We start from the raw sequence: 26,741 nt of genomic DNA on the forward strand, positions 1-26,741 counted from the left end.
CTCAACACCTAGGCAATAAGGCATGAGCCCAAGGTTAGTCATATCAAAAGACTAGCATAAATTTTGTTTGATTCTTTAAATCAAAGATGCCAAACTGCTAGTGATGATCAAATCATCCACATAAATAACCAGAAGGATGATGTCATTGTCAGTAGTCTTGATGTACAAATTTGAGTTTGAAGAACTCCTCTTGAAGCCTTGATCACTAAGGTACTTATCAATTTTTATGTACCATGCCCGAGGGGTCTGCTTCAAGCCATAGAGAGCTTTTACCAATCTAAGAACCTGATGGTCTTTACTAGCAACCTTGAAACTAGGAGGCTGTGTTATGTAGACCTCTTCATGGAGATCACTAATCAGGAAAGCACTCTTGACGTACATCTAATGGACCTTCTAGCCAAACTGTGCTACCATGGCTAGGACTTTTCTGATGGTGCTCATCTTTGTAGTAGGAGCAAAGGTCTCCTCATAATCAATGGCTAGACGTTGAGAAAAGCCCTTTGCAACTAAACGAGCTTTGTACTTATCCAAAGTACCATTAGATTTCTATTTGATTTTATAAACCCATTTGCAACCAATGGGTTTCTTCCCTGGCAAAAGATCAAAAAGGACCTAGGTGTTATTCTTTAGTAGGCTATGGTGTTTAGATGTCATGGCCTGTTCCCACTCTGGAATTCCTTAAGCCTCGAAGTATGTTTGAGGTTCAAACACACTGTGAATGTTGGCCATGAGAGCAAAGTTAACAGACTTTGTAGGTTTGCTCTTTTTCCGAGCAGTTTTCCCATTAATGAGCTCATCATCACGAAGATCAGCAAGTGTCTTAGCCCATTACTTAGGTCGGAGAGGAGAACGATCGACATTAGTATCAAAAGATGCTTGGTGATCAAGTTCCTCATCAGAAGAAATTGGATCAAACAAAGGTGAAGCATTACAAATCAAGGTGATCTCGCTAGAGAAGCTGGAGGTGTCTCTATAGGGATCATGGGTATAATTGGAGCTATAGGAGCTACTAGAATCATTCCATCAGGGTGACCTAATGGAAGCCTAACTCGCAAATCATGAGCCTTCATAGGTTTATGTGTTGAACTAGGAACAAGAGAAATATGCATGAAAGGTCCTTGTTGCTCATGAAAGACTACATCACGACTGTAGATGAGATGAGATGTCTCAACATTGATCAGGCAATAGGTTTTGTGAAGACTACTGTATCGAGCAAACATGAATTTCTGACTCTTGGCATCCAACTTGGTGCGTAATGCATCAGAGATCCAAACAAAAGCAAGGGAGCCAAAAACCTTCAGGTGATTGATTCTGGGCTTGCAACTTGACCAAGCCTCTTCCGGAGTTTTACCTTTGACCGCCTCTGTGGGTGACCGGTTCAAAAGATAAACTGTAGTGTTGACTGCTTTTGCCGAGGACTTCTTCGAAACATGTCTGTGTCTGAGCATGGATAGAGCCATCTCGGTGATTGTTCTGTTTCGTTGTTCAACTACATTGTTTTGTTGTGGTGTATGGGGTGTGGTTATTGACATTTGATGCCATGAGTATCCAAGAAGCTAGAGAACTCATTAGAACAAAATTCCCCCCATTGTGTGACCTAAGAGTAATAATTGATTTCCCAAACTCTTTTTCAACTAAAGGTTTAAACTTCTGATATATAGGAAATGCATCTGATTTCTTTTTAAGAAAATACACCTATATTTTTCTGTAGAAATCATCAATGAACAACAGAAAATACTTGAACCCAAGAATAGAAGGAGTGGCCAGAGGGCTACAGATGTTGACATGAATGTCAGCTGACTTGATTAATGTCGGTGATTTTGTACTTTGTAGTCGACGACGTCGGTAACCAGTTTGTAGCGGACAGATTTTGTAGCCGACGAGTAGATTAGTATTGTTATGTAGCCGACGGACCCCTTCGGGAAGATTCGGCGGAAAGTATTTATACCCCGTCTGGGTACATTGGAAATCATCTTATGGCATCCTATCTTATGAAGCATTATGTAATCTTTTGGCATATGTGAATAAAGGAATACTGTTGCTGCTGTTCTTGTTCATTATCTGTGTGCATTACTTAATTAACCTATGCGGTAAACATTTGACGCCGTTGCCCTATGAACCTGGAAGGAGGGAGGAATGAAGCTTAATGCCAAATCAGCTTAACAAGGATCGAAATAAGATAAAGGGGAAAGATGGCATATGCAGTGCGCAAGAAAATTTAATTCTGGCACAGCAGGCAGAGCGTCGAAGGGGATTCCAAAAGATTGCCGATGGAAACAAGAGCGCGGAGGAATTGTTGGAGGAGACTCGACAGCGAGTGGAGTTGGTGGAAGAAGCACGGGAGGAGTTTTTGAATTTGTGTTTGTTGAGGGAAGAGAATCCAGACGGAAGAGCATTGACTTGCACGGCTTGGAGTGCCGAGGGAGCACGAGTGTGGAGTGAACTCTTCGTTCGAGATACACTTTCGCAGGGGACAACTTCAGAAGATCCTTCTTCACCAAAGTTCATAGCTGTTGAGACCGCTGGTGTGGGAGAACAGTTTGCCGGTGTGGGAGTACAGTTTGTCGGTGTGGGAGTGCAGACCGCCGGTGTGGGAGAACAATCCGCCGGTGTGGGAGTGCAAATCGCTGATGTGGGAGTACAGACTGCTAGTGTGGGAGAACAGTCTGCTGGTGAGGGAGAACAGACCGCCGGTGTGGGAGAACAATCCGCCGGTGTGGGAGTGCAAATCGCTGATGTGGGAGTACAGACTGCTAGTGTGGGAGAACAGTCTGCTGGTGAGGGAGAACAGTCCGCCGGTGTGGGAGTACAGTCTGCTGGTGTGGGAAAACAGTCTGTCGGTGTGGGATTGCGAATCGCCGGTGTGGGAGTGAACAATGCCAGTGTTGCAATACCGAACAACACCTGTGTGCAAAACCCAATTGTGATGGCAGGACCAAAAGAAAAGCTGTCGAAGTTTGATGGCAATGGTGCGGCCGACTCCATCCGACATTGCTAGACATGCGAGACAATTTGGAGAGCAAATGGCATAACCGATACAAACGAATGGGTTTGGCAGTTTTCAGCCACCCTACGGGGTGTGGCAATTGACTGGTTTGCCGATGTAGATCCCCAAAACCTAACCACTTGGGATGACCTTAAGAAGGAGTTTATGGCAAAATTTCAACTACTCCGTGACGACAACGAAATTGTAGCAGAAATATACAATACAAGACAAGGAAAAAATGAAACAGTCCGAGTCTATGCCAGGAAGTTGAAAGACTTGATCAACAAAATGGAGAATAAGCCAGCTGATGGATTACAGAAAAGGTGGTTCATTGAAGGTCTATGCTCAAAGTTGCGAAAGAAAATGAAAATTGTGCCGCTATCGTCATACATGGAAGCTTATAATAGAGCATTGAACCTCGAAAGTGAGCAAAAGACAAAGAAGAAGAAGAAGACTAGCTCATCTAATTCCGATGACGACGAGCCTTCCAGAGAAGATAGCAGCGACGATGAAGGCAGCAACAAGAAGGTCCGCGCCCTACAGAAGGACATGATCCGCATGATGAAGGAGTTTAAAAATATGCAGAAGGAGACAAAGGGTAGTGAGTTGTGGTGCACAGAGTGTAAGACTGACGGTCATACTAAAGGATCTTGTCCAAAGAACCAATTTTGCGACATTTGTCAGATCATGGGCCATTTGACCAAGGAATGTCCCTTTAACATGAAGACTAGAGGATCCCCGCAGGTGCTTCTTACACAAGAGGCTTCCTCGTCGGGCAGTAGCGGGAACACCAATAGTGTAGGTGCCACATCCGGAGGCTATAGGAATAATCGACGTGGGCAAAACAACAATAACAATGCAACCAATAACAATAACAATACCAGCAGAAGCCGAATCCAGTATGATGTAAACGGATGGCCGATTGTATAATGTCGCGCATGTAACTTGTGGGGGCACTTTGCCTGGGAATGTCCAACTGCAAATACACCCCAACTATTATGCAGATGGTGCGGACCTGACGATCATGACGATGCCAAATGTCCAAAATCAGGAGTAAACTTGATCACTGTTGGGACGAATGAAGAAGAGGTGTTGGCGATTACACGAAGGCAAGCAAAAGAGTACCTGGACCCGGCAGAGGAAAAGAGGAAATTTGGAGAAGCGCGGGTGGAGATTGCAAAGGCGTTGCAGGCGGGAGCATCTCAGTTGAGGGACACCATCGACACTTCGGCAAGAAACTTCGCGGAACAAAACATCGTATAGCAGATTTTACAAACGGAGGTACGGGTCAAGATAAATGATTTACTTCTTACGATGCCCCAGCTCCGATCCGCTCTCACAAATATTGCACCAGCTCCGAGGATACCCGAAGAACAAGGTAGAGGGAAAGAAATTGCTGCAGGCGGAGAAGACCAAATGTTGCTAGCCCTCGCATCTGGCCGGCATCCTGCGGTTGTTGAGATGGGGATCCTCGGACATGTCCTCACAGACACAATAGTTGACGAAGGGTTCGGTAATGTCTTACCTGAGGAGACTTGGAAGAAGCTGGGGCAGCCGACATTGTGGCCCCCTACATTTCAGTTGCTCATAGTGGACTAGTATGGCATCAAACCTCTGGGCGTTCTCATGGCACAGTCGGTGACGATTGGCACACAGCCATTCCTGTTGGACTTTGTCGTGATCCTGTTGAAGAGAAAAGGATTCGACGCCATCCTTGGCTGTGGATGGCTTATTCAAGCCAGAGTAAGGCACGATTGGAAGAAGAACACCTTGTCACTCGAAAATAAAGGCCGGTGATTTGTTATTGATCTGCACACCCAAATGGTCGGGGAAGAGGCCCTGTCATCAGATTCCGAGGGAGAGGAGGAGGAAGGAAGACAACGTATGGAATCAGATCGGGAGGGAATCCTGCAATTGGACAGAGGATCAACAGATGACGACTTGGATTCGGTCAACGGTCTCTACCACTAGCAAATAGAGGACTACGAACTATTCCAGAGTTGCAACGTACTGACAATTGAGGAAGGTCCGAGCGGGGATGAATTTCCAAAGGAGTTCACTGAGGTAAACGAGGGGGATGCACCGTTGGATGTTACACCCGCCCATGCATTCAGTGAGGGGGAGACAATCAAGTATAATGAAGCTACACTACAAGCAATGAATTTGGGAGATGAGACCGATGAGTCAACTTCAGAAAAAGCAGAGTTGCAGCAGAATGAATCATGGGATATCGAGGTTACTGTGAAAACAGTGACAAAGCAAGAACTCTCGCAGAAAATGGAGATCAATGAAATGGTGGAGAAAAAAATTGAGAATGAAGAAAGCGAGGGCAAGCGTAAGAGGAGTAAGAAAAGAAAGCGAGCGAACAAAGTAAAAGGAGGAGAAGTGAAGAAAATCACAAAGGAAGATAGAGAAGGGAAGAAAATACCACCGGAAGTAAAGAAGAAAACCACAGTGGAAGGACATACGAAATAAATCACAGAGGAAGAGGGAGTAGTAAAGAAAATCATACAGGGAGAAGGACAGCCTGAAGACAATGAAGGTTGATGGAAAAGTAGAGAAGAAACCAGATGATGATCGAAGAGTGAGCGGAGTTTGCTTGGACAGGGGTCCTGCGGATTGTTCTGCGGACACCTTTTTCGTGGGCTGTGTCTCTGCGGGAAGTCTTTTGTTCCCCGCAGCCTGCCTTTACCTCCCGCAGACTTTTGTTGTGCGAATGGCTTTCTATTCTCTGCGGATTGCATCTTGGTGTTCGCGGGCTCATCTTGTTCATTGGTGGCTTCACTTTTTCAACCACGGCATAGTGCGGCCTTTTCCTGTCTTCCGCGGTTTCTTCTACAGGGTGCATTGTGATTGTGGGTTGTCTTCATTCTTCTTGGTGACATCTTCTTCCACCCCCGGTGGTGTTCTTTCTTCCGCAGTTTCCTTTATTTCTTGCACACTTACTTCTCTATCCGCGAATGGCTCCCTAGTTCATCGGGTGGCGTTGCTATGCATCTTTTGACTCTGTCGTCATTGTGGAATGGCAAAGTGTGGAGGGAAAATTGAGTTGTATTTTTTTATTTGAAAAAAAAAAGAAAAATAAATAAATTGAAAAAAAAGAGAGAAGAAAAGAACAAAAGGTAAGCGGAAGAGTTTCCGCGGGGTAACCCATGGACGACTTCTCGCAAATGGCCCCGCAGACCCCTTTCCGCGGGGTGATGTCCCGCGGATAGCTTCCCGTGGGACCCCTTTCCGCAGGGTGTTGTCCCGCGGACAGCTTCTTGCGGACCACTTTCCGCGGGGTGATGTCCTGTGGATAGCTTCCCGCGGGTGGTCCTACGGACCCCTTTCTGTGGGTTGATGTCCCACGGACCCAAGGCTTCCTCGCGGAGGTCTTCTCGCGGACTTCTATTCTTTTCCGCATTCTAATTCCCACAGGCCTAATACACTTCCCGACTATTGTTCCGCGGCCGGCGTTCACCATTTCAGGAGGTGGTTTTCTGTTTTCCGCGGACTTCTTTCCTCGCAAGGTGCTCCTTTTTGCTGTCTTCATTTCATGTTGAGTTCGGCGGTTGATGAATGAGCTAGGAATTAGAGAGGGAGAAGAAGATTGCAATACACCGGTAGATGCAGAAGGGTGTCAGTAGGTTTCTATTATTAAAACCAAAAAAAAAAACGATGACAGATTGAAGTAGTTTGGAATGAGTAACCGATGATGCCAAAGGGAAGGGGAAGCATCAACAGTTGCCAGAAAGAATGTGGGATTAGAAGAAATTGCAAAAATAGTGTGTTCCATGCAGTTCTGTGTGGGTTTCGGAGTGCTGCCCTAAGACCTAGCGGGGGCGCTGCCCCTCGACCCCGCCGAGGGCGTTGCCCTCTGGACCCCCAATCGTTGTGGATATCATTTGTGGGAAGTATGACCAGTTGATGAAGACTTGGAGTTGCTGCAGGGATGGAGTCTCGTGTACCAGAGGCACTTGGAGTAGGTGTTGGACGTGAGGCTGTCTTGGTAGATGCATAGAGAGCTCGGGAGGAGCTGGTCATCCAGTTGGAGGCAGTACAACAACACTTAGCTCGGGGTACCCAGGAGTTGGAAACAAAGAAAGCAGCACAGGTGGCTATCAAAGTCAACTTGAGGAGACAGTATTGTCTTAGCAAAGGCTACAGATGCAACGGGGGTTGGAGCCCAGTTGGTGCAGGCACAGAACGAATGAGAAAGTGATATGACAGATCTATCTTGTTGTAGTTAGTCACTTAATGTATTTTGGTTGTTAATTTGTCTCATATATTTTGTTAGTCGTCAAGAGACGACTTTTCTTTTGGGGGGGATGATCTTAGCCGACTTGATTAACGTCGGTGATTTTGTACTTTGTAGCCGATGACGTCGGTAACCAGTTTGTAGCAGACAGATTTTGTAGCTGACGGGTAGATTAGTATTGTTATGTAGCCGACGGACCCCTTCAAGAAGGTTCGGCGGAAAGTATTTATACCCCGTCTGGGTACATTGTAAATCATCTTATGGCATCCTATCTTATGAAGCATTATGTAATCTTTTGGCATATGCGAATAAAGGAATACTTTTGCTGCTGTTCTTGTTCATTATTTGTGTGCATTACTTAATTAATCTATGCGGTAAACAATGAACAAACTGAACTAAGAAGCTCGCCATGAATCACCACTTGTGAAAAGTGTACGATGTTGCTTCCCTGCTTAACATGCATCACAAACTCTAAGTTGTTGAGTTTGAATCTTTGACAATCCAAGAATAAGCTCATTCGGAGAAAGTTGTGAGAGATAATGCACATTTAAGTGCCCATATCGCTGATGCCAAAGTGTGCTAACAGAAGACCATCGAGCAGCCATAGCTAAGTCTCAAGAATCACTAGAATCAGTAAGTCGGATAAGACCATGATCCTTAAGACCCACTGCAACAGTAGATTGAGTCACCCGCTCAGTAATGATACATTGATGTAAACTGAAGGTGACATCCAAGTATGGAGAATGTCACAATAACTAATTGACTGAGAGTAGATTTAGTTCCATCCCTGGAACATAGTACAAATCGATGAAAATGAGATTCCTTCCAACAGACTGAATCTAAATGTTGCCTTTGTCGACAACAATGTACTCTTCTTTGCCACCAAAAATAATAGAATCAGAATAGGGCTGGTAGTCAACGAACTAGTCTTTGCGGTGAGTGAAATGACGAGAGGCACTTGAATCAATGTATCAGGTAGACGATTTGACATGATCTATAGTTCCTTCAACCATGAATGCATAAAAGGCAGATTCCATCTCCTTAGTGTGCTTTGCACTATTTGCTTTGGGCTGTGAACCTGATTGCTTAGATTGTGCAGTTAAGCATTTCCGACATTCAACCTTCATGTGCCCAAACTTGTGGCAATAGTTGCATTAAATGTTCTTCTTCCGAGAGCCATCTAATGCTGGAACATAAGACTTCTACAGAGGCGATTGCGGAAACTTGCCTTTATCCTTCTGAAAGGATTTTTCAGCAAAGGCTTTTTCTGTGGAGGTGGAGGTGGAGCTGGTACTGAACTGTTGGAGCTGGTACCAAACTGTTGTTTTCATTGATCTTGCTAAAGTAGAAGTGTGTAGATATCAGTGAGTTTCAGATCAACACCAGTAGAAGTGATGTTGAGAGTCTTGATATATTGCTCGTAGGACTTGGGAAAACTTTTTAGGGCTATGACCACAATATCCTCCATCTTGTTACCAATCAACTAATCACGGATTTCTTGAATCTGATTTAGGTGAATTTGGAGCGATGTGTGCTTATCCACGAAAATAGAAAACATAGTGTTTTTTAGGAAGAAGGCTCTGCTTTTGTTAGAAGTCTCATGTAGATTCTTGAGATGTACCCATATCTTGGCAACTGTCTTGCCGGATGGAATATGAGGAAGCTGTTCAATAGCTACAGATAATTTTAGAAGCACTACTGCTTCCTTATTACTCAGATGCCATGTGATCTGATTAGGACTAGGTGTAGTCGGACGTTGTGTAACTCCAAGAACAATCTGATCGGTTTCCCGATATTCAAACATTGCTAATATTCGCTACTTCCAAGTACTGTAGTTCCGACCATTGAATTTTGCATTGTCCTCGAGCATAATGTTTGTCAAAGATGCCATGGCACGTGTTTCAATGAAAAATGTGAAAATTAGAGAAGGCACGTTCTTTGAGGCAAAAAACGGAAGACCCAAAAATTTTGAAGGATGACCCAGAAGAGAGCTCGAAAAACCCAGAAAGAATATGTTACTAGTTTCTAAATCCGTTGGCTTGAAAATTGAGGCACCCAAAAAAAATCTGACAACCTAGTTGAGCTCTTGAAAAACCCACCAAGAATCTGGAATCAAAAAAAAATTTCGAGTTCAAGAATTAGGGTTTTGAAGAAAACTGTAGGCGGTAGCCAAATGAACTCCAAATAATGGCGGATTTGGGCAAAAAATCGTTGGAAATACAATCTCGAGCTGCATTAGTCCAGATGTTTGTTTCAAGTTCCAACAATGGCAAATATGGGCGAAAAAGAAGGGTTATTGTAGACGTTTGGTTGCTCTTAACTCAAAAATTGCCCAATCACAAGCTACTCTAGATGTGCGTTTTTAGACACGATTTGCAGAAAAAAAAATGAGCATTCCAAGGATTTGTGTTGCAATTTGCAGGTGAAACGAGCCCTGTATTTTGCAGTAAAAACACACGCAATAATCACTGAAAATTGTGTCCAGAAGACATGCGAGAATAGAGCAGAAAAAACGTTCTTGGGAATAACGCAAATGTACAGAAACCTTGGTCGCAATTTATAGTCAGATCTAAGGAAGAAATTAGCCCTGCAATGATTTTAGACGCGACCAGAGACCAAGACCCACAATTTGCATTGAGGAATTTCTCAAAAGGGTAGAAACCCTAGGCGGGTTTTTGAGAAAAAAACCTTAGAAATGATTTTGAAAAATCTAAACAAATAATTTCAAAAGAAATTATAATTTTTTCAATATTTTTTGAAGTATAGGCTCTGGTACCATATTACGAAGTAATTGATAAAATACTTGCATATTATTGATAGAGACCAAGAGGTCATTATATACAAATGAATGGAATGATGTTTCCTTGGGAAACGATTGTAAAGAATAGAAACATTCTATTCTAGCTATTAGATATCTACAACTAACTTAAATATTAGAAACATTCTAATATTTGCAATAATTTACAAATAAATTACCATTAACTAATAATAGATGTTTATCTATTATTGTAATAGTGGCACCTTGTGACTAGGCTTCATCAGTATTTGATTGGGTTTATTTAATAAGTTGCACATTGGTTATCAATTAAGCATATGTTAATGCATAATTTTCTTACTTCATTGTTCTAATTTGATGGTGTGAAGATGAAGCCTCGTTAGTGAAATGAGTCTCCAAGAAGCTATTGGGCACCTAGTGTGTTGTTGAAGAATTGGGCTTTGTAATTGTAATAAAATGCCTCCATGAAATAAATTGACTCATTCCATGGTTGTATTTGTTTTGATAAAAAATGAAGCTCCAAGGGTTTGTAGCATGAGTCTAGAGGAAGTCTGAATTTTCCTCAAATCGTTTGCACTTTGAGCTAGGTTTGCATACCAGTGAATTGTGTCCATCTGCTGAGGGTTTGATCTGCAATTTGTCTGAGGCTTTCGATGGTGCTGTTGTATACCATTCAAGTAATTATTTGGTCTGCATTTAGAATCTGAAAGTGAAGGGTTTGTAGAGATATAATTACTGCTGCTGCTGCTATTTAGAGAAGGGAACGGTACACAGGCTGCATGTCCACTTATTACTGCACTATACCCATTGACATTGCCACTGGTAGGCATGTATATGAGATGCGAATAGTTCTACAGAGGCAGCGTTCAAGTTACAGCTAGAGCAATCTGAATTTATGGCATTGGCATAAGCTTTCCAACGCAGCATTTGATCTTTTGGTGGCAGCGAATATCTGCTTAAGGCTGCAACTTATTCCCAATGCCAAACTGCATATGGGTTCCTTGTTAATTAGTCTTTGCTTATATGTCTATGCTTTGTAATAACTGCAAAACTAGATTATTGCAATTGAGATCATTGTGTTGGTGTTTCATATTAGTTTCATTTTGGGTCATTTGTCTGAGCATTTCTAAATATCAGAAAAACCAAAAAACAACATATATATTCAAAAAAACCAAAAATTGCAAAAAATAGCATAATCTGAATTACGGTTTCATACAACCTCAACCCATAAACATTGGGCAAGGCGATTGCTACTCAACATACTTGTAGCCTAAGTCACAAGGTTCAAATTCCAATTCAAGTTCATTGATCATAAAAGACGAATGAAATTTAGCACGGGTAAAAAAAAAAAAAACAACATTAAATATAAGTTACATATGTTTATTTAATTTTAAATAGTAGTAATATATCCACAAATCAGTCAAAATGGTTTAACATAACTAAATAACTCAATATCGTTTTATAATAAAATAATATTATACTAAATAACAATATTATATTACGTATCATAAAATTTGGATGGAGTTTGGAAAGTGTAAAAACTTGCTGAAATTCGAATCTCATGGATGGAATTCGATATATCCTGTGACTTGGCTTGTGGCCTTTTTGATCAAAGCCTTTTTCATCCTTTTTGCAGTGTCATTCTACTATGGCATATAAGGAGTTGTCTTCTATCTCATAAAACTTGTATGTGTATAGAAATTGTCAAATTTTCCAAAGCAATTGCATGTCTGATAGACTTCAATACTTTTATTTTCTGATCCATTTGATTTTCAACAAGAACCTTAAAATCCTCAAAACTTGATAAAATCTTCAAACTTGTGTCATTAATAAATGAAGATTGATAACAAGATTTACCAATTGAATCATAATACACCGGACCATACTAATCACCATGAATAATGTCCAATGATCTCTTTGTTTGAGTGTCACAAGAATTAATATTATCTTTCTTTGATTTTCCACACACAAGACATACAAAAGTGAAAATCCATATAATAACTAGATAAACTTTCACATTTTTTAATCTTCTAGTAGTTGAGGCTATTAGATCATTGATAAGCTCCTTGCCCATGCATTGCTCTTTTTGGGTGATTATTGCTTGTATTTATATTCCAGTGTTTTTGCCAAAGGATCTTGTTTGTAAGGCTAGAATCTTCTATTGCTGGTAACATAGCTAGTAAATGCCATTTTCCTTTAGCAATTAAATAAGCTACTACAAGTTGTCCTTTACATGTAAACGCTCAAGTTCACAGTTAACAGAAGCTACAAGTCTTTTTTTGATAAAAGGAAGAACAAAATTGAAGATACCTATTTCATTAAGAAATTTTGAAATGAGTTTTGAAATGAGACTGAGTGGGTAGAACGAGGGAATGCAGGAAAGGGAAGGAAGGCAAGCATGCGATCTCAGTTGAAGAGGAAAGGTAAGCAGGCAGTGAATACCCTATGCTCTGCAGGTGAGGATGAAGTAGAGGATGGGGATCTTGACAGGAGCGATAGCAATGCTGTTTCTGATGGGCCTACTAAGGAAGGTAGGGCTCTGGTTTCACCCTCTAGAAGGAACCCTCTTTGGTGTGCTCAATGTGTGACATAGGGCTCTAGCTGTGATGTGGGCAGTGCCAAGGGTTGCACATATGCCATTGGTGACTGCTTGAGAGGAACTGCTGAGAGTTTTGTCCCTTGCTTGGGGCTATGAAATTCTCTGTTTGGGGTCTTCTCTCCCTACAAGTTGGCCTTTGCTAAGTATGTTAGTGGAGCCCATGTTGATGAACTTGTTGATCCATGTGCAAATTCTTGGTGTAAGGAGGATGATCTACAACTGGAGTTCTCTCTACAAAGTGTCCCAGATTCGGCCCATGGATCTTAGGGTTATATGAGGAAAATGTTCTGTGAGTGAGTGAGGAAGAAGATTTTTACTCTCCTTTTTCTACTTTTGGTTTTGCCCCTTTTGAAGGGGTTGAAGGTACTGGAGATTTGTTGGATGAGCTCTTTTTACATATCTTAAATGAAGCTTGTTTGAAGTTCAGATACAAATTTGTGAAGTCTGAAGAGGTGGTCTTGAATGGTGGTAAGTTTTTGGGGTTGAGAAAAGGGTTTCTCATTTGCTCTCTACATGATCCAGGTTCCATTACAGTTCTTGTCTCTGCAGATCTACCGAAACCTTGTTCTCTCTACTTCAGTTGGACAAGGGTTTGTGTCTATGTACGGAGTGTTATTTTCTCTCCAAGTATATTAAGGCCTTTAGACCATGATGTGAAGAGCTGTGAGGAGTATGCTTCTGGGGCGACCTTCCCTCCTCTTGGGAATGGGATCTGGCTGTTTTTTCTCCCAATGTTTTGAAGTATGCCTCTAGGAATGCTGTTTCGGATGTTGTGTTACTTGAAGTTTTTGTATGGGACTATTTTGGCTGAGGTGATGGCTGCCTCTTCTCCTCCTGCTATGAATCCTATGGATGTTCATTAAGTAATAAATGGATCTCAGGGTTATGTGAGGAAATGTTCTGTGAGTGAGTGAGGAAGAAGATTTTTACTCTCCTTTTTCTACTTTTGGTTTTGCCCCTTTTGAAAGGGTTGAAGGTACTGGAGATTTGTTGGATGAGCTCTTTTTACATATCTTAAATGAAGTTTGTTTGAAGTTCAGATACAAGTTTGTGAAGTCTGAAGAGGTGGTCTTGAATGGTGGTAAGTTTTTGGGGTTGAGAAAGGGTTTCTCATTTGCTCTCTACGTGATCCAGGTTCCATTACAGTTCTTGTCTCTGCAGATCTACCAAAACCATGTTCTCTCTACTTCAGTTGGACAAGGGTTTGTGTCTATGTACGGAGTGTTATTTTCTCTCCAAGTATATTAAGGCCTTTCGACCATGATGTGAAGAGCTGTGAGGAGTATGCTTCTAGGGCGACCTTCCCTCCTCTTGGGAATGGGATCTGGCTGTTTTTTCTCCCAATGTTTTGAAGGATGCCTCTAGGAATGCTGTTTTGGATGTTGTGTTACTTGAAGTTTTTGTATGGGACTATTTTGGCTGAGGTGATGGCTGCCTCTTCTCCTCCTGCTATGAATCCTATGGATGTTCATTAAGTAATAAAATCCCAATGAGCAGGTGATGGAAGTTCAAATCCAAGTTAATGTTCTTGAATGTATCCATGAAGCTGTTGCTGCTCATTTTTCAAAGTCTCTTTTTGGGAGATTTTGTGGTAGCTTCCCTCAGATCAATTCTATTAGAAAATGGGTACTTTAGAAGTGGACTCTTTCAGGAGATGTTGAGGTTACTTCAATAGCTAATGATTTTTTCCTTTTCTCCTTTTCTAATTTGGAGGATTATACTAGAATTATTCCAGGAGGCCACTGGTTCATGGGACAAAATGGTTGGTGTCTTCAGAAGTTGATTCCTAACTTCTACTCTATAAAGGATGTCCCCTCCATCTTTCCAGTGTGGGTTTGTCTACCTTGCCTGTCCTTGGAATTCTGGAGTGAAAAGATCCTGATGTATATAGCTCACTCATTAGGACATTTAGTGTCATAATAAAATTACTGACTACAAGAAATGCCTGGCTTATGCTAAAATTTGTGTATGTTAACAATAGTCAAGTGCTCCTTAAACAGATTTCTCTAGCCTATAAATTTGGTGTATGGGTACAGCAGATCAGTTATAAAGACTCTCCAATTCATTTCCATCATCATGGAAAAGTAGGTCATAGTTCTGCTACTTGCAAGAGAAGTGAGAGAATTCACAAAGAGCCTACAGCAAGGGTTTCATTTCTCCAGCCCATTGGAAAGATTTAGGAGATTGAAAATATTAATGCCAGTAAAGATGGATGGAAGACGGATGCCTCACTCAATACTATGAGGTTTTAAGATGGTGTGGCATGTAGCCCTTATTGTCTTAAGAAGAAAAGGTGTTAAGAAGGGACCTGTAAGAACTAAACCACGGAGCACCTCAACATGGATGCCTAATGGAATTCGGTCAGGCAGAAGGAAGGAAATGCCATTATGTTCTCCCCTAGTCTGAAGAGAATTAGGTTAGAGGATCTTGATCCAGATATCTTGGAAAAGAAAATTGTTTTGGAGTACTTGTTTCTAAACCACCTCGATGATATGGCTGGTTGGTTGTTTTGTAATTCCTGCTCTGTTATGTGCTGGTGGGTGGAGCTCTGGGTTTTTTGATCGGTTTAGTGTGCTGTCTCTTCGCTGGGTTGCTTCTTGCTGTCTTGTGTGATTAACATTTTGTTTTAAAAAGTTCTGGGCCCTTTCAAATCCCTGCTTAGTGTATTCTAGTTATAGGCTTGCTCTATAAGCCTTTTTTGATGGTTTCTGTTTCAGATCTGTAATGGGTTGGGGCCCTTCCCCACTTAAAATGAATCAAAAGCATATTTCATTAAGAGTTGAGAGCTTGAAGTTGATATGCCACCAAAATCAAACTTTATCTATGTATTGCAAAAAACAGTCAGCATCATAGAAAATTTGTAATTTGCATGTATGCTTGAATTGGTATTCATTTCTCATTCACATCTAGTTTGCATACCTACAGGATGCTGCTACTTGTTTCCTTTTAATTCCTATTTTTATTCGTCAAAATTAAGTAACTTGTGTATGCCTTACATTGTTAATGCCATTTGGAAATATTTTGAAAAATATATGCGGGTCTGCAACTACAGAAATATAGACTCGGGGAATCAATGATGTGCAGATGTATATTTATTGTCTTGGAATGTGGGGAACAGGTTTTTTCATTTAAGTTGCGTGGAGCTTACAACATGATGGCCAAGTTACCTCAGGAGCAGCTAGAGAGAGGAGTTATTTGCTCATCAGCTGGTAATCATGCTCAAGGAGTTGCATTGGCTGCACAGAGACTCAACTGTGATGCAGTGATTGTGATGCCTTTGACAACTCCTGAAATCAAGGTTTGGCCATTAGATCTTTCTGTTGGGTTTATTTCAGCTATATAATATTTATGGTGCAAAATGCAAGATATTGATTTGTTTGGAAATGTTGATGAATCAGAATGTCTATAGGGGATAAAGATATCTACTCTATTTTTTTTGTTAAATTTTCAATTTAGCAACAGCAGTGATTTTTTTCCAATTTTCATATTAATAACAGAAGTGAAAATGTACTTATTTGATTACTACTGGATCATCATGTCTATGTTGTATTTTCTGATTAATGGAAGTTAATAAAAGTTGAAAATCAAACTTGTTGAAAATCAAACTTTCTGACTCAACAATTGGTTTGTGTGTGCAATGTTTATCTTTATGAAATTTAAACTAACAAATCATTGTAATGCTCAGTGGAAATCAGTTGAGCGTCTTGGTGCAACAGTTGTTCTTTTTGGAGATTCGTATGACGATGCTCAGCATTATGCCAAGAAACGCTGCGAGGAGGAGGGACGCACATTTATACCACCTTTTGATCATCCAGATGTCATTGCAGGCCAGGGAACTGTTGGAATGGAAATTATACGTCAACATCAGGGTCCATTACATGCTGTATTTGTGCCGGTTGGGGGAGGTGGCTTAATTGCTGGCATTGCGTCTTATATAAAGCAAGTCCGCCCTGAGGTTGAGTCTTCCTTTAACCTCTATTTGTTGTGGCTTCTGTAAAAATCTGTATGCAGAATGAAACATAATAGCTTAATATTTTGCTCCTTTAACATTCAGTGTCCAAGTTTATACTTGTGATAATTCTTTGTTCATTTTTTAAATCTGTTTGCACATGTTTTTCACACTCTGAGACTTATTTTACATCACATGCAATTTATTCAGGTAAGATATGCTAATATTTTTAGGCCTTCTCTGAAATTAATAGTTTAATCAATTTTTTTTTCAAAGTGGAGTTCAAACTTGTGTGCTTTCGATTTTGAGATGGACCGCTGACTAACCATCATACTATTTTCTAATTTTTTAAGTCAAGGCGCATTTAATATTGTCAAGTCCCAATTCATTTACTGATTAAGATCTTGAAAATCTCAAGTATTTTAAGCTAGAGAGTAATTGTAGATGATGGTTGGGTTCCACATGTCAAGGGAGATTTTTCCTGGTAATTCTAACTTCTTTGGTTAGCACTTTCATATAACACCAAGAAATTTTGCCCATCACTATAGATTAGAATCAGTAGATACTCTGTTGAGGTCTAGTGGCATCTTACGTGCTGCTTATAATTGCTAAATTTGTTTTTGTCTTCATTAAGAGGTAATCTAAACTGCGATAAGAGATGGAACTAAAAGATTTCTAGACTTAGATGTCATACATTGGGTTAGACTTTATTGATCTTTTATTTAAAGTAATCAGATTTCCACAATCCATTAGAAATGCATGTCAGTTTTCTGGATTTTGATCGTCTAAGAATTTTTAACATCTTTTAGGCTTTCAAATCTTATCTACTGCTGACAATTGTTATATCTGTTTTGATTCTTTTGACTTAAACAACAAATAGAAGAAATGGATGAAAAATCCTTAAGACACAATTCCCTGAGATTGGTCTGGATTTAATTTCTACCTTTTTGTTCCCAAGTCTTTATTGAATCACTCTGGTACTGCAGGATTTTCAAGGTCATTCATTTTCTAGTTTCTCAGAATTGTAGTCTATTGGGTTTCTTGGCCTTTTTGATAATTCTTCATTCTTAATTATTTTCTGGGGTCAATATCTTTTTTATCACTCTACTTGTTTTTTTTCTTTGATGCGTTTTGTATGACTACTTGAAGATGGTGCTATACAAGTCTTTGAATATCAATTGCTGATATTCCCTCTTTGATATTATAATCAAAGAAAGGAGAGATGAATGGGGATATGTTTTGTAATTCATTGCTACATTGTTTCCTTCTGATTTATTTTACATTTTTATTTACCAAATTCCAATTTTTGGTACACCTCATCATTGTCACATGGACTTAATATTGCTAAAGTAAATGTTTAGTAGATCTTATAACCATACTCTGCTGTGCGAATTTGTTTTACAGAATAATTAAGTGAAAGCTATGACATTCTTTCACAGGTACGTATAATTGGTGTGGAACCAGCAGATGCAAATGCCATGGCACTTTCTTTGCATCATGGAAAGAGAGTGACGTTGGAACATGTAGGAGGATTTGCAGATGGGGTAGCAGTAAAGGTTGTAGGAGAAGAAACATTCCGCTTGTGCAGGGAGTTGCTGGATGGAGTGGTTCTTGTGAGTCGTGATGCTATCTGTGCATCGATAAAGGTGAAAGAATTTAACAAATAAGGATTTCTTTTTAGGTCTTTTCATTTGTCTTATTACCTTTTTAAAGGACCATTAGATACCTTCCTTTTACATACCTTGGTTTCTTTCATTTGTGAAGTTTTCTTTGTAGTTTGATATCTAATAGAAGAGTAAATATCAAAGTTACTTGTAGCATTCTTATATCGTTTAATCTACTCTTTTATGGATTGGTGTTTCTTGATTTTTCCTTGGTCCTCATTAATACCTTATTATCAGTTCCTTCAAGGAGAATATTAAATATGATTTCCTCATCATATGATTTCTTATTTAAATTTTTGGTCTGCACCAGGACATGTTTGAAGAAAAAAGAAGCATTCTAGAGCCTGCTGGGGCTTTGGCATTAGCTGGAGCAAAAGCATATTGCAAATATTATGGACTAAAGGAAGAAACAGTGGTAGCTATAACAAGTGGAGCAAATATGAACTTTGGACGTCTGGGGCTGGTTACTGAGCTTGCTGATGTTGGCGCTCAAAGGGAGGCTGTTCTTGCAACATTTCTTCCAGAAGAACCTGGTAGTTTTAAGAAATTTTGTAATTTGGTATGGAATCAAATTTTTGCCTTGAAACATCATATCACAGCATGCCAGTCTCAAATTTCATGAGAAATAAGATAATTCAGTCTACTGGAACACTTGTTATTTTTGTCAGGTTGGGTCAACAAATATTACTGAATTCAAGTATCGATGTGATCCAAACAAAGATGAAGCACTTGTCTTGTATAGGCAAGCCCTTCCCCCTTTCCTGCATTGTTTATACGTTTTCCTTTCATTTCTGTGCATTCCTATATAACCACCCAAATGCAAGGACATAACTACTTCTGAGTGAAAATGAAACACAATGCACATGGCTATACGTACTACATAAAGTATACTATTGAAGTCTGGTTTGTTTTCGTCTTTTGTAAGAATGATAATGCCAAGTTTGGTGATCTAAATAAGTAATGCTAATAGTAGCACTTACATCAGGATCCAATGGTTTAATTATTTGCCCATATAGGAAATTTACTTATATTATGATGATTCTTTCCTGCAGTGTTGGCATTCATACAGAAGTGGAACTCAAAGCCATGAAGGGTCACATGACATCTTCTAGTTTCAAAACGATTGACCTCACAGACAATGACTTGGCTAAGGATCATCTCCGTCATCTTGTTAGTAACTAAATCACTATCTCACAATGCCATTTTCTGACTTTTCATAAATTGTTAGCCATAGTCACAAGTAGTGTATTAGAAAAATGTTGTGCCTATATTACGCACTAAAAAGCTTAAATACATTGGTTGATATATATATATCTTTAATTGCATATCTTATGATGATGCTTAATCAAATCTAAGAAGCAAAATTTTTAGTAAATATTTTATAAATCATTATCCTTCTCTACACATGATTTTTAGTAAAATTTTTATATATTTTATATATGTCATGTGTAGAGAAGGATAATGATTTATAAAATATTTACTTAAAATTTTGCTTCTTAGATTTGATAAAGCTTCATCATAAGATATGCAATATTTGCAGAAATCCTATTTGATATACTGAACCTGAGTGACCAGTAGGCAGTCTGCTGAAAGCCTGAGACTAAGTAGGCAAATGAAGTTCTAGTTATGTTGATTATGCCAACTGGATGTATTTGACCATCTCAATGAATCCTTTAGATGCGATTGTTTGTGTGAGAACTCAGAAGACATAAGTACCATGTATGTTATTTATTTATTTAAGAGATAAATTGGCCACTAAAAAAGGTTTTCTTGAAGTAAGTATCACAGTTTTCTTATAATAAATGCTCATTTTTATAAGCATGACCAAATGTTGGATGATGATTATGGAGATTATGTTTTCTTGAAATTTAAAATGCATTGACACTCAACAGTCCATGTATTGTTTTATGAATTAATTTTGCAAACTAAACTATAGTTTGCTAAAATCTTTCTTGACATTTTATGTACCTGTGCAGTACTGAGAATCCAAACAGAACATAATCTCTATTTGTGAAGTTTTTCTGAGAAAAATAAGCAGGCCATAGTACTATATATCTGATATCCAGTATACATTTATATTAAAAACATTCTCCTCACTGTGAAGGTTAGCAAATTGGTTATTGTATCTGGGGTCCACCAAAAAAATCATAATACATTTGGAAGTAGAATAAGATATTTGCATTCTTTTAAGAGAGGGCAAACATTTTTGACCCAGCGCTATGAACCGGCGAGGTCACAAATGGGGGAACTCATACCCAATATAATAGTCAACAATGCCACCCCAACGGGGTTTGAAGTTTGAACCTAGGGGGTGGGGGACACCGCCATTGTTAATCCATCACACTATGCCAATGCATTCTTTTTTTCTTTTATATCTCCACTATTATTCTTAGCTACCCAGTTCGCTGGAAATGCCTCCCAGACCAGCAGAAGCTCGAAATGGTACAATTCGACTTTTGGTCTGGGTGGGGTACGAAAATTAAAAATTCTCTATAGAGTGACTAACCTTATATACCCATGGCTAGGATATTGGCTACTTAATTGAGGTAAATGGTGGTGATGCAATCCACTGACATTTTTAGAAATACTAATACACCCATGGCTTCGATATCAGCTACTTAAATGAGCTAAATGCTGGTGCTAACGTCTTAGTGACATTTTTAGAAACTATTCTAGCTTTGACTGTGTTATAACTGACAAAGGATAAGAGATTTGGAATTTCATTTAGGACTTTTTTAGCTAAGTTACTGGTTCGGGTTCGGGGACAGACTTGGGTTTGAGTTTGGGTTCGTGGGTGTGTTTGTTAGTATATATATATATTTATATATGTATGTATATATATGCATTATATATACAAAAAAAAAAAAAGAGAAACCCATGGGTCCTCCTAGGTTCGTTACGAGTCCTCTTGGGTTCACCACGGGTCCTATTGGGTTCACCATGGGTCCGCCTAAGTTTGCTTGGGTTCGATAGCGGTTTGGGTAGGATCCTTATTTTGGACTGTGGGTTTGCCTGGGTCCACGTCGGGCAGGGTCCTTATTATGGATTGTGGGTCCACCCGAGTCCGTGTTGGCACAAACCTAGGTGGGCTGACAATCCAAAATAAGGACCTTGTCTCGACCCGTAACGTATCTGAGCGCAAATCTAGACTAGTGCGAACCTGAATCCGGATCCGAGCAACAGGGTCTGAACCTGGTAACCCAACATTTTAGGCTTCGTAAATGTGTATATATATATATATATATAATTTTTCCATGTTTTTGTACGACAAAACCCAAACAAATCCATCCCGCTTTTCAAAATTTTACCAGATTGGCAAATTGCTCCTTTGTACCCAAACTTGGAACCAAACTCGAACCATTAACTTAGCTATTATTTAAATAAACGTCAAATGGAGCATTTAGTCTCTATTCCTATTATTAGAAAAACTTTGGAATGAACACTTACTGAGGTTTATCATAAAATAAATTTACATGAAATCATTGTTTCTTTGAGTGTTATAGATGGCAAAATGTGGCAAAAAAGTTCTAGATTTTGGGAATGACAAGGGGATGGCTACCAAAAAATCATAGTTTGCTAACTCCGTGAGTTACCAAGTCAATTTTTTTGCTGGGCGATTTTTCACAAGTTTAACTCTCATGGTTTTTTAGAAACAAAAAAACATGGGCAAAAATGTTGATGTAGGTAAAACACTGGTTAAAATGTGGTTTTCATATGTTGTTTTTTCCATAAATCCATGCATTTTCTTTTTTGAGATGGCAATTTTTTCATTTATACATTTTGTAATTGAATTGTACAAAAAAATGTGCCTTCAAGAGGTTTTCATTTTTAGTACTTTGTAAGTTGCCTTGTTTTTATCGAGTATTTGTGGAGTTGAACATTATGGGCTTGCCTTGTGTTCTCTGAGTTAGAGTTCGTGGATATGCAGAAAATTATAAATTCTGATTTATTTTTACCATAACCTAGCCGTTAAAGACATCAACATTATTGCTTCTGATGTCACTGTAAGCATCACAACCCAAAGTAAAGTGTCTTTTGGATTCAATTGCTTTAGAAGTGCAAAGAACACATCATTTTCTTCCCAATTTTCTTCTGGCCCTTTCCGCATCCTTGTTTCACATCGAAGCTGATGAGAGTTAGTTCTTAATTGAGCAATAAGAATATTGGATCTCCGCAAGATACAAAACTAGTTCAAATTTTTGCCAAGAAGTGGCAGATATCTCTGCTTCTCATGAGAAGTTTCTCGAAATGAGAAATAACATAGTTTTCTTGTCGAGAATTCATGTCGCAAAGCCCTAAACTTCTCGGCAAGAAGTCTCTTCCACTTCTCTGCTACACTTCTCACCACTTTCTCGCGATAACTAGTAGACTTCTCACGGGTGGCCTCAATAAAACTTTGACACCTAATGAGTTGCTTCTTTTGTTTTCGTTTTGCATTTTTGAGCATTTGAGGAGAGGAGAAGGGCTTTAGAGGAGAGAAATAGTGTTTGGCAGCCTTGCAGATTGATTGCAAGTGGATTTGAAGTGGGTTTGAAGTGGATTCGAATCTCTTTTCAAGCAAATCTGGATTCACAAGTAAGTTTTCTAATTTTTTTTTCTTTTTAGTTAAAAATCATTTTGTCTTGCCTTAGTTGCATCCCCTATTTTGAAACTCTAGAATAACTTTAGCGATGTTCTCTTAGCATGTTTTAGATTGCAATGACTAAGATCTAACACCATGTTTTTGCAATTTTCCCCCAAAATATCTTAGTTTTACCAATAATTTCGTAACCTAACACTTTCTTGGTTTTTACTTTCAAGTTTCAGCTTGTGTTTAAACTTATTTAAAGTTTTAATCTAATTTAGTTTGTTCCTAAATATGTATTTTAGATTTTTAAATTAGTGGCTTCAATTTGTATTTTGTATGTATGGATTGATTTTATATTAAATGGCAAATATAGGTTCCTCTACAACTGGGTCAGCTGCAGCATTTGCCAGTGGCCCTATAGGCCCATGCCCATTTGGATTTGTTGGCATGTGCCCTAGAGGGGCTAGAGATGGGGCATGAAAATATGCCTTTGAAGGAACTGAGTATAATAGTGTGATATCCATAAAATGCGAAAAATAAATTCACGAAGGCATATCTCCTTTGAAGTACCACCTTATAGGTATAAAAAGTGTGACAGAAGAATTTGTGATGTGATCATGGAGGATATAAAATGAGATATGATTTCCTTGCTTGATGCCGAGATGATTGCCTTGCTTGGTGCACAAAAAGAGAAAAAGTTGAGAAGGGAAAGGGCGAAATTGGCCATGAGGGCAGCCATTTCCGAATTGCAAGGTATGCCTCCTTTTTAAGAATCATTTATTATTTTCTAATCGCCATTAATCGTCTATATTGTGCTATAACAATGATCATAACGAAATGACGTGGGTTGTGACCAGGTATTCTAGTCATCCTTGGTGAAGAAGAAGTTGTAGTTGAGGGCATGGTGGGCTCCCATCACGACCCACAAATTTGCACACCTACCATCCACTCAAGTTCTGTTTCCATTGGTTCTAGTAGACCACAAAAATCTTCTCTTGATGGATTTTTTGTGCATAGAAACACACTTGGAGCACAACCATCACTGAAGGGTACTAGATAAAATAGTGATGTGCATTGGCAAGTTGACATTCAATGTGTCAATTTTAAGTTTTTTAACAACATCCCCTTTAATGTTGCAATAAGTACCTATGTTACGAATTTTTTGACTTGTTGTACGGTGGTGGAAAAGGGCTACAAGGCACCTACTCCTGCAGACTTAAGTGAGAGGTTAGTTTACTTGTTTCAAACTTTAGTGCTTTTAAAATGTTACAATTAACTTATTTTTGTTGGATGCATTTTTTATAGTCAAAGTTGTGTACTTATTCTTATTTTCTAGATTGTTCAAAGATGTTTCTATGGCTAAAGACGTGGTTGAAGAACAAAAATTACAATGCAAACAATATGACTGCACCATACTTTCAAATGGATGGACGGATGGAAGAAAGCATACTATCATCATTTTTTTGGTTTCATGCAAGGATCAAGTAGTCTTTCTCAAATCTTGGATGCCTCAGACAAGGTAAAGACCATTGAAACTTTGGCTCTAATGCTAGAGCATCTTGTGATGGAGGTTGGTGCAAATAGTAACCGACAATGCGATGACATATATGGTAGTGGGTAGGATCTTACAGGATAAGCTTAACACACTTTTTTGGTTTCCTTGTGTAGGGCAAGTTAATGACCTCCTTTTGGGGGATATAGGGAAGTTGGATTGGGTAAGATAGGTTGTAGAGGATGTAAGGAAGGTAACAAAATATATCTACAATCACCCTTGGGTCCGTTGCTTTATGAGAGCAATCACCCATGGGAAAGGGGTTGATTAGATCCGTGGTCACAAGGTTTGCAACAATTTTCTTAACGTTACAAAATCCTATTGGTTCTTTGAGTCCTTTGAGGCAATTGTTTGTGAGTCAACCATAGGTAGAATCGAGTTATTCAAAGAAGCTTGATGGACAAAGTGTTGCATTCATTGTCTTTGACAGCCACTTTTTTGATCTAGCTACAAAACTTGTGGAGATAACTTAGAAACTTCACATGTTGAATATTTAGTTCTTTTGTATTCAATAATCAAGTCTTTCATTATTAATTTATAAACCTACTCTCTCATTAATGATAATCGTTTTCTACGTTTCAATTGTAGGTGGTGGAACCCTTGGTTAAAGTTCTCCGCTTGGTAGACGGGGAACAAACCCCATTGGGGTCTTGTTATGAGGCCATGGATAGGGCCAAAGAGGCTGTAAGAAATCACTGTAGGGTAAACAACCTAAAATTTGAGCCCATATGGGCAATTATTGATAGGAGGTGGAGCAATCAGCTCCACTGACCCATTCATGCAGCGGGGTATTTCCTCAACCCTCGTTTTCACTTCTCTCTATCGCATGTGGATTCCAATGGAGAGGTCATCGAGGGCTTTAGTGAATGCATGCAAAGGATAGTACCTGCTGTTGAGGTGAGAGACGTCATTGTGGCCAAGATGGAAGAAGTTTATCAAAATGCAATGGGCAAGCTATTCTCCTCAGACTTGGCAAGGAGAGGCAGAAAAACTCAAACCCTAGGTACAATATTTGGAATTTGGAGTCTTTCACATGCATGATAAGTAGATAAAAACAAAGTTACAGAAACATGTTCTCACCTTGCTTTCTACCTCTTTAATATTTGTTGTGTAGATGCTTGGTGGAAAAATTGGGGTGGAAACGTCCCAAATCTGCAAAAACTTTTCCTTCGCGTCTTACGTCAGCCACGTAGCTCATCTAGTTGTGAACATAATTGGAGCTTATTTGAAGCCATTCGCACAAAGAAGAGGAACAAGTTGACACAAACGACGCCTAAATTACTTTGTCTTTGTGCAATATAACCTTAAGTTGCACACAAGAAAGGTAGAGTCAACACCAGTTGAACCACTTGATCTAGATTACATAGATCCTTATAGCGATTGGATAGCACAGGAACAACCTTCATTGTTCACAGAGGATGGCATATATGATTTGGAGAGGCAGGCTATGGAGGAGGGTGTTTTTGCACCAGGATTGGATGACTTTTAGATGGAGGGTAGTGAGAGTGAGGACACTAACAGTGAGGATTCAGGTGATGAGGAGTCATTGCCAGTGCCAACACTAGCCACATCATAGAGGATCGCTAGGGTTAGACCCCCTCCCACTCCCATAGTTTTTACTAGAGCTACTGGGAGGGGAAAGGGAAGAGGAAGATGTATATTAGTTTCATATTGAACTTGACATTTGTATTTGCTTTCTTTTTACAAAGACAATTTGCTATTCTTAGTTTGCTTCAGAGTTTAGAGTCTCTAACTATGTTCCCAGCCATCAACATTCCACATGAGAATGTGATTTTGTTACATATTGCATTTATATATATCTAGATTAGCTTGTTTAGTTTGTTTACTCATTTACCAACTCATTAGATGCATCTCCCTATTGAATTTTGCAAAAAAAAATTTCAATTCTAATTAAATTTAAGTCATTTTTCAAATTTCCCGTATTTTCCTGAGAAATTACTGATTTGTCTCCAATATTTGGTGAGAAAACTTTTTTTTGCCTCGCTGATAAGTGGCGGAGAATGAGATTTTGAACTATGATATATTCCATTTACTCATCCATCTGCTGTTTTGTCTTGTCCAAGTCTTCTTTGTTTTTCTCAAAATGTCACGAAAGCCAATGTTTCACCATATTTTCAAATCTTTTCAAATTACATATTAGTGGATAGAGTTTAAGGTGTTGAGGAAAGTGGGATACACTAGTCAAGGTCTTGCAAAGATGGTCAATGAAATTAAAAATCTTTTAGGGCAAAGGAGAGGCTTAAACACTTTGGCATCAAGCACTTCTTGAAACCTTTTCAAGCCACCATGAGTTATTGTAATTCAAGAGTGAGCTACTAACTAATCAAGTTACTGTTAGAACATTCATCCTTGTGAATTATTTGGCAAGTCAAACCAGAACAATTCTA

At 39.2% G+C, this 26,741-nt stretch overlaps 1 protein-coding gene across 2 annotated transcripts in view; it reads left to right on the forward strand.

Moving 5' to 3' along the window:
• LOC149568213 (threonine dehydratase 1 biosynthetic, chloroplastic-like) overlaps positions 1–26,741 on the forward strand; it is a 114,421-nt gene that overhangs the window by 39,156 nt on the left and 48,524 nt on the right. For both annotated transcript variants that reach the window (XM_089821217.1, XM_089821216.1), the window contains exons 2-7: positions 15,720–15,899; positions 16,287–16,556; positions 17,990–18,196; positions 18,525–18,773; positions 18,883–18,956; positions 19,267–19,384. In XM_089821217.1, coding sequence (XP_089677343.1) covers positions 15,720–15,899; positions 16,287–16,556; positions 17,990–18,196; positions 18,525–18,773; positions 18,883–18,956; positions 19,267–19,384 — 1,098 coding nt within the window. The remainder of the gene's footprint in view (positions 1–15,719; positions 15,900–16,286; positions 16,557–17,989; positions 18,197–18,524; positions 18,774–18,882; positions 18,957–19,266; positions 19,385–26,741) is intronic.

This window comes from Cupressus sempervirens, chromosome 3, assembly GCF_028749045.1.
Source record: "Cupressus sempervirens isolate cs-2001-9-10 chromosome 3, ASM2874904v1, whole genome shotgun sequence".
Classification (NCBI taxonomy): Eukaryota; Viridiplantae; Streptophyta; class Pinopsida; order Cupressales; family Cupressaceae; genus Cupressus; species Cupressus sempervirens.